Below are 8,425 nucleotides of genomic sequence, written 5' to 3'. Positions count from 1 at the left end.
GTTTATAAAAAAAAAAAAAAAAAAAACACTAAGAGGCTGTTTGGCCACCTTTTTTTGGTCAATCAATTTTCGTCACTTAATTTCTATCACTCATTACTCATCACTCTAAAATACTATGTTTGTTTGGCACCATCACTCATTTGCCATCACTTAATATTTTTCACACTATTTGTGGGCCCCATTTCTGTCACCCACTGCAGCACTTCTTTTTTTTTTTTTTCCAGAGTATCCACAAACCCGAACCCAGAAAAAAAAAAAGAAAAAAAAAAAAACAAAAGAAAAGAAAGAGGAAGAACAGGGGAGACGTGAACCCAGGTGAACAAGAAAAAAAAAAAAAAAAAAAAAGGGAGACGGTGAACCCCAGTAAAGAAAGAAGAAGAAAAAAAAAGATGGTCAAAAGTTGTGGCTAAAAGTATGGCAGTGGGTCCCTCATATAGTGTTATTTACAAAAATGCCATTGAGTTATGAGAATTGAAAACTGAAAACAACCAAAAGTTGTTTTCAGTTTCCATAACTCATAACTCAAAAAGTAGAGAATTGAGTATTGGAAACAGAGTTATGGAAATAGAGTATTGGTGCAGGCAAACGAGTATTTTGCTATGGGTCCCACCATTTTTGAGAATTGAGTTATGAAAACTGAGAATTGATTCATGAGATTTGCCCATCCAAACAGCCTCTAAACTTTTCTTTGTTTAAATCATCCAAACTCTTGGATATTTAAATCATTTGGCTACTGATCAAAATACTCATATATATATATATATATATAAATGCTTTAATTCTAAATAAAACTTAGATTTTGACAAAAAAGAAATTTTTAGGCTCTTACCTCCATTGTGGCCGCTAGGCCGCCATTTGTTTGTGTGGTCACCCTTGCTATATGCACATAATATTTAAGCAGAGGCATATAATCACTTCAATTAATTAATTTGATTAATTTGCAATAACATTTTATGATCCACATATATCAAAGCATTTGATACCATCACGACCCAAGTCTGGATTTCGAGTTAGGAGGACCGATGATCTATGAAATGGGATTGTTTGAGCTTAATTTATAGAGGAGGCCAAGATTTTGGCGAGAGAGTATAAAGTTTTATTTTCCTTAAAACCAATTCAAATAAGGCTCTACTATGTCTATAATTTTATTTTTTGTGCAACTCATGTAGGGTCGGGCCCCTTGGGGCCTAATGTGGCTCAATGGGTGGCATATATGATATAAAGCATTTTGCATACTACTTGTTAGTTTCTTACACCTTTATGGCAAGGGTCTTTAGCAAATTTCTAACTAAGTTTTTCTTTAGAAAGTCATTTTTATATTTTAGTTACATACCTTTCTACTATATATTTTTTTTAAATTCAATTTAAATTTTCTTTCTTTATTTCTTTTTGGTATTTTAGAAAGAGGAAGATCTGTTGGTGGATGAAATAAAAAATCGATGCAAAACTATTTATCAAAGCTATAATACCTCAGTGAGTATCATCTAAAAATAAAAATTAAAATTAAAAGCTTTAGTACCTTACACTATCGTTGAAAAAGGGAACTAGTAAATGAGAAAATTAGTGACAGATCAGAAAACAGGAAAAATGAATTATCTTGTACTATTACTTTATGAAAAATGGAAACATGTGATCTTGTTTGGTTCATACACAACAAAGGGTTTGAAAAAATAATTTCCATAATTCCATTACATTAGTGTGAGTAATTTTTAGTATATAATTACATTTTAGATAGTCATTAATTTTCTTCCTCTACTGGTCACTAGTTCACTGGTTCTATTCTTTTCTTCCATATCGTACCACTCAAACTCAAAGTACTGTAACATCATCCATGAAAGCCATAGCAGTCCAGAGCATTCAAATCATGAGGAAGAAGAAGATGAAGCTCCAACGGTCAAGTCTATTAGAACGGTGTCGTATACAAGGTTGGGAAAACACAAAGGAAAACTAAAACAAAACGTCACCGTTTCTCATTAAAAGGAACGGTGCCGTTTTGTATATATTTGAGAAATCTTTCCTTTGAAGGAGACGATGTCGTTTTCAGTATATATGTATAATGTTATTAACTGATTAGTTTGTTAGCAATTAGTTAGATTTGGAAGAGCACGTGTGAGAGTTTGTTAGAGCACGTGTGAGGCGGTTATTCATCTCCCTCATGCTCTCTTTCTCTTAATCTGTGTTGTATAAATATGACCTGAAGCCTCCATTATTATTTGATTTTGTGAAATATATTTAGTGAAGAAATTCTTGAGAAATATCTCAACTTTCTCTCTCTCTCTCTCTCTCTCTCTCTCTCTCTCTCTGTTTTCTTTTCTTTTCTCTGCTTTTCTTTTCAGTGTTTTCTTTGAGAAAATATTATAGGTTTGAGAGAGTTTTTCATGGTATCAGAGCATTGATCCATTTTCAATGGCTTCTGCTCCGTTTGGTTCGTCTTCCTCAACATCAACTTCAACTACTCTGCGAGCTATGGCTACTACGAGTTTACCAGTAAATACTTCACTGTTGCTATTGTCAAATATGTCATCCATGATGACTGTGAAGCTCGATTATGGAAACTATATTGTGTGGAAACACCAAATCGAGGTAATTCTAGATACCTATTCAATGATTGATGTTCTGGATGATTCAATCACTATTCCAGATAGATTTCTTAAAGATTCATCTGGTAATTTTACTGCTGAGATCAATCCAGCTTTCATAGCTTGGAGGAATTGTGAACAAGCAATGTTCACTTTCTTGAATTCTACTCTCTCCCCTGCGATTCTTGCCATCACTGTTGGGTAGAAATCAGCGAGAGGAGTTTGGAAGGTGTTAGAGAAAAGATTTGCATCTGTCTCAAGGTCTCATATGATGAGCCTGAGAAATGAACTAAATGCAATCAAGAAAGGTGTTGATTCTATTGATGGATATTTTCAGAAAATTAAGCAAGCCAGAGATAGATTGGCTGCTGTTTCTGTGTTTATGGATGATGAAGAGCTTCTCCACATCATTCTTGATGGTCTTCCCTCTGAATATGACTCTTTCAGTTCAGCAATTAGAACCAGAAGTGATATATTGTCAGTGGAGAATTGAATGTTTTGCTTAATACTGAAGAAAGAGTAATTAAAAGAGGTCTAATACAGTTGATTCAGCTTCTATGGCTATGGCTGCCAAGTTTCATTCTCAAGGCTTTCAACAAGGAAGAGGAGGCAGGTACAATAATCAAAGGGGGAGAGGTCGAGGCAATAATCATAACTCTGGGGGATTTCACTATGGTGGAGTGATGGAAATTAAGTGACGAAAATTGAGTGACCAAAAAAAGGTGGCCAAACAGCCTCTTAGTGTTTTTTTTTTTTTTTTTTTTGATAAACTAAACGATGTAACTGTAGATTTTTCTAGGTTCTGGGATTTAATATTTTTCTAGAGGGTCGCTCATTGGTACTCTGATACCCAAGCCAATGGGGGTTATTCATTGGTACTCTGATACCCAGGCAATGAGGGTTATTAATTGGTACTCTAATGCCCATTCACGGGGATATAGCGTGACCATAGTCATAAAATTGTTAAGAATATGAATTATGTTTGTACATCTGAACTATTTTGAGTCCTTAAAACTACATATGTGATTTTGAAAATGTTTGGGTATTTGAACTATTTTTGAGTCATTAAAACTGCTTATGTATTTTTAGAAACTATTGTAAGTTAATTGCTTTTAATATATGAAAAAACTGACTACTTTCCAAACCATCTATGATATATTTGTAAGATTGAAGTTTGTGATCTATTTGCAATTTATTATTTTATGAATATGAAACTTCTTTAGTTATTTTATGAATATGAAACTTCTTTAGTTATTTTTTGAAAACTCATAGCATATTATAACTTTTGAAGGCTCATATTACATCTTATTACCTTACAGATTTATTATTTGATAGAACTTAATAGGATTTTCATTACTATTGAGTTGTCAACTCACCCCCCTTTTTCCCCCTCCAATTTTAGATTATGAAGAATGACAAGTTTTGGAAGTTTTGATGTTGTGTTATAAGCGGGAAAAGAAGCTTAGTGGTTTTGGGAATTGGATGGTCTTCTAATAGTTTTATATTTATTGGTCAATTGGCATTATGTACATGAGATTTGGATTTTGTCCCTATTAAATTATTGGAGATCTATTCATAAAGGAATTGTTGAGGTATTTTGGATTTATTTTATTTAATTTTTTGAGGATAAATTTTAGTTGCTAAAAAAGCCTTGCACACTTGTAGGGTGCTTACTTTATAAGCGTACGGCAGTTGTCACGTGCCTATTTTTACAGTTGGGTTCGGGGTGTGACAATTTTAATAAATTAAGAATAATGTATTTTATGTCCAAAAAAAAAAAATCAATTATCTTTTCAAAAAGAGTGCCACTTGACAAAACCTCATGCTCTCCTGCATGAGGTCTCTGCTTTTATATATATATATATATATATATAAATTGATGTGCACGTGGGATGTGCATTAATTGCCAACTACAAAATTCTTGTCAAAATTCTTGTATAGTCAAAAACTAATTCAAAAAATTTAAACTGGTTTTATTTTACAACTAGTTTGTCTACACTTAGGTTTGATTAATTAATTTTGTTAGGAATATATATGTGAAAATGTCAAATTTAAAACTAATTTATGTTGCTTTGGATACTGTTAGACCAGAAAAAATCAAGAAAGTCTTCCATTCAAGTAGACGATCAAAAAGATCTTCCATATAGATGAATGATCTTACCTAAAAGATCGTCCATATAAGAAGGCCATTTTCCACCACCAATTGTTTAGCAATAAATGAAAAGCATAACTAGTAGAGACATTTAATAGTGTAACAGATGACCGTTACCCAACAACTACATGCCCATTAAGTCAAAAGACATTTCAATCAAAGTAATAAATGATAAGTATCATCCAAAGCCAGCATTGGCCAATGGATGAATAATATCTATCACATTAAATGCCCAAACATTACACTAATAAGATAAATGCACAACATTAATTGACAAACAACCAATAACTAGAAGATACACTTATAAAAGAAAATTCATCTCCACGTATAGAGGTACACTAAATATGCACTTTCCATTTCTAGTACATGTTTATACACTCACTATACATCATGCATATTATCTCTTTGGAGTCCTAACTTAAGCATCAAAAACTCTTAGGCCAGTGCCACCTCCGGTCAACCCTCTCTTTTGCAGTCTTATCTGATCATTCATCTTCCATCGACATCTTTGGACAAACAACCTAACTAACGGTGAATTTTCACTCTAACAGATACCATTATTGTTCATTTGTCTCTTCCCATTAATACTATAATTCTAGAAAAAGCAATACAACTTCATACAACTTTATGAGACAAAAGAAATAAGGCATTAAGGTGTAAGTGTTGAAAAATTTGCATACAGTTAAGTTTAAATTTGAATATCATCAATGTTTATTACTCTTCTATACTCAAGTCTCTGCAACTTCTTCACACACACACATATATATATGCACACATAAAGTAACCCAAAATTTCAAAATACCTTTTCCAACAATTTACCTCAATTAAAATTTTTTTTTTCATCTAAACTTTTTTTCATTTTCTTTTGCAGTCTCAATTTTTCTTATGAAGTCTCAATTGTCTTCATAGTTTTGACTTCTTCCCTCAATCTCACCCTTCTTATTTTGCTTTTCTTGAGACTACCGTCCACCATCATTAATTTTCTTTTCCATGGCAGTTGTGGATGATGTCGTCTATTTATTTTAATTTTTCCCAAAAAGTTTATTACGCGAGTGAAACTTAGCACAAGATTCTCCATTAGTGTAATGGAGAAAGTTTATTTTAAAATTAAGATTTTATTTTCTAAAAATTTAATTTGTATAGAGCATCGTATCATTTAAAATTTTATTGAACATATCTTTAGATTTATAATTTTTAATTTGAAAAATGAAATTACCCTTCTCATCAAATAGAGAGGATCAATCCTTTTCCATTATGCTCACTTGTTATATTTTGAATTATAACACTTCTTTATTACTATATTTTATTTCTTTATGTATGACACTCCATAACATAACTCAAGCATAAATTACACAACCATTAATTTTTCTCTGCAATCACTTGGAAACTAATGAACAGTAACACATGGGAGTTAAAGTCTTCAAATTATCTTTTGCAAACGGCGTGGAGAATGAGCATAACACGTACAAATGCCACTAGTATATATATACATAGAAAAGTTAATTTGAACGTAACTGAGTCTGAGCAGCTTCTTCTTCCATCTGAGTCTTGATGGTTGCAGCCAACTGATCGTAGGCTTCACCCCAGGCTCCGCCCATCTCATCACTCCAACTCTCTCCAACTGCCTCTTTGATTGTTCTTAGTAGCGCTTCTTTCATCACCTAAATCATCAGAAAATCAAAAACTACACAATGCATATGTACCTACATGTTTTTCTATATCTTTACTAAAATACCATGTTTGAAATTAGTAATATAAATGTTCTTCTAAAAAAAAGTAATATAAAAGTAAACCACAAACTAATTTCCCATGATAGCATAGATACAATTAGGGGAGTTTACCTCAAAATGGGAATCGACGACTCCTTTCTTGAGATGGACTGACCCTAAATGCATCAGAGGGACTTCGCGCAGCACCAACTGACCTTTCTCCAGCAATTGAATAGCATGTCTTTGATGCATACATCAAAATATATAGTGAATCAATTATGAATGGAATACTACTAATTTTATTATATAAAACTTTATAACCTAATATATCACTAATCACAAGAAAATAATTTATTTATTTTTATATTATTGGGGTTAAATGTATATCTCAATGGTTCCAACATCTCTTGTGATGCTTGGACATTAGAATTATTTACCTACGTGCTCCTAAAAAAAAAAGTGATACCAATCAATTTTATAGTCATTTTATGAGTTTTGTAATTAAATTGAGAGTAACTTTTATCAAATCTTATTTTAAAGGGCAAGACTTAGGTACAATATTTAGGTGCTGTTCTTTAGATTTTCCTCTTAATATTCTGCCATGTGGATTTTTCACATGGGATGGAAGTGTATTTTTTAGTTAAGTAGCTAGCCACATGGCTGAATCTTAAAAAGGGATCAAAATTTAAAGAACAATACCTAAGTTTTGTCATATTTTAAACAATTTACCAAGGTTATAAACATTGCAACTAATCACAATTTCTTTTAAAAAGATATATATATACACACACACGCACACGTGTGTGTGTGCGTGCGCGCTTGTATATAATAAAACACTTATATAAGACACAACAATAAGGTATATAATTGTTGAAAAATTAAAATACAATGCAATGGAAATAAAAAAAATATATATTAATATTTACTTTAGTTATATTTTAATTATTTATAGGCATCTTTTGTATTTATTTAAGTTTTTAAAATAAATAACAAGTTTTAAGTACAAATGTATTTAAAATCAAAGGAATTTTGATAAATAAATTTTTTTTTTCTCAATATAGTGACACGTACGAAGAATGTCTAGTGTGTCTGACACGGACAGGTGTTTGATACAGAAACATCAGAGATTATGTGGTGCTGGTGCATGTATTGTTTACATTTAACAATCAGACATAAAATCCTATGGATGTGTGGAAACTTGAGATCTTGAATAATAAGTACAGTTTTGAGTTTTCTGGGTGTTTACAATATTCAAGCACAAATGTAACCTTGAAAAAAAAAAAAAAAAAAAAAAAACAAATGTGATCTTGAAAAAAATAAAAAATAAATGTAACCTTGAAAAAAAAAAAAAAAAAAAAAAAACAAATGTGATCTTGAAAAAAATAAAAAAATAAAAAACTCACCATCTTGAAAACTATTAAAGCGTGGGCCTTGAACTTAGGATTATCTTTTGGTATTTCATCAGAGTCTTTCAGGAAGTGGATGCTGTTCTTCACTTCTGGTGCAATCTCTAGCATCCTGAATATTCAACATCAACAATTAATTCAACCATACAAAATTGTTGTATATGGAATGGACGTGAAAAAAGACCTAATCTTTGTTCTTTATCTCTCTCTCTCTCTACTTACAAGGTGAAGAAACGGAGGCTGTGCTCAGGAATATTTTGCTTCATCACCTTCCATGATTCTTTCACCAAAGCTTCTTGCTTCTCTGTGAAACCCATATCTCTCTCTCTCTCTCTCTCTCTCTCTCTCTCTCTAAAAGTTAGTCTCTTTGCTTCTGTTGTCTTTTATTAATTTCAGAGTGTTAGAAGATGGAAAGGCTGTCATTATTGGGCGGGTTCAAATTTGACATATAAAACTGTGATCACCAATAATAATAATAATAACATATAAAATCAATTTTAATTATAAGGCTCTACTAAAGGAGAAGGTATTGCATGTTTCCGATGCATGTTACCTCTCTCTTACAAGAGAATAGACCCT

General features: G+C 31.8%; 1 protein-coding gene across 1 annotated transcript; it reads right to left on the bottom strand.

Annotated features, from left to right (window-relative positions):
• Window positions 1–6,152: 6,152 nt before the first annotated feature.
• LOC111988272 (anaerobic nitrite reductase HB2) lies at window positions 6,153–8,199 on the bottom strand. Its single transcript, XM_065759931.1, has 4 exons — window positions 8,069–8,199; window positions 7,844–7,958; window positions 6,573–6,659; window positions 6,153–6,392 (listed from the first exon to the last, which is right to left on the bottom strand). Exons 1-4 carry the CDS (start codon window positions 8,161–8,163, stop codon window positions 6,231–6,233), a joined length of 459 nt encoding a protein of 152 aa, XP_065616003.1. The 5' UTR covers window positions 8,164–8,199; the 3' UTR covers window positions 6,153–6,230.
• Between the last annotated feature and the right edge of the window lie 226 nt (window positions 8,200–8,425).

This window comes from Quercus suber, unplaced genomic scaffold (assembly GCF_002906115.3).
Source record: "Quercus suber isolate HL8 unplaced genomic scaffold, Cork oak 2.0 scaffold_346, whole genome shotgun sequence".
NCBI lineage: Eukaryota > Viridiplantae > Streptophyta > Magnoliopsida > Fagales > Fagaceae > Quercus > Quercus suber.
The sequence above is the reverse complement of the archived record's forward strand: the minus strand, read 5'-3'. Positions and strand labels throughout refer to the sequence as shown.

Coding starts and splice junctions, on each gene's coding strand:
- LOC111988272 (XM_065759931.1), bottom strand. CDS start 8,163: ATGGGTTTCACAGAGAAGCAAGAAGCTTTGGTGAAAGAATCATGGAAG. Junction 7,959..8,068: donor AGCCTCCGTTTCTTCACCTT/GTAAGTAGAGAG, acceptor TTGAATATTCAG/GATGCTAGAGATTGCACCAG. Junction 6,660..7,843: donor CTTTAATAGTTTTCAAGATG/GTGAGTTTTTTA, acceptor CAATTGCTGGAG/AAAGGTCAGTTGGTGCTGCG.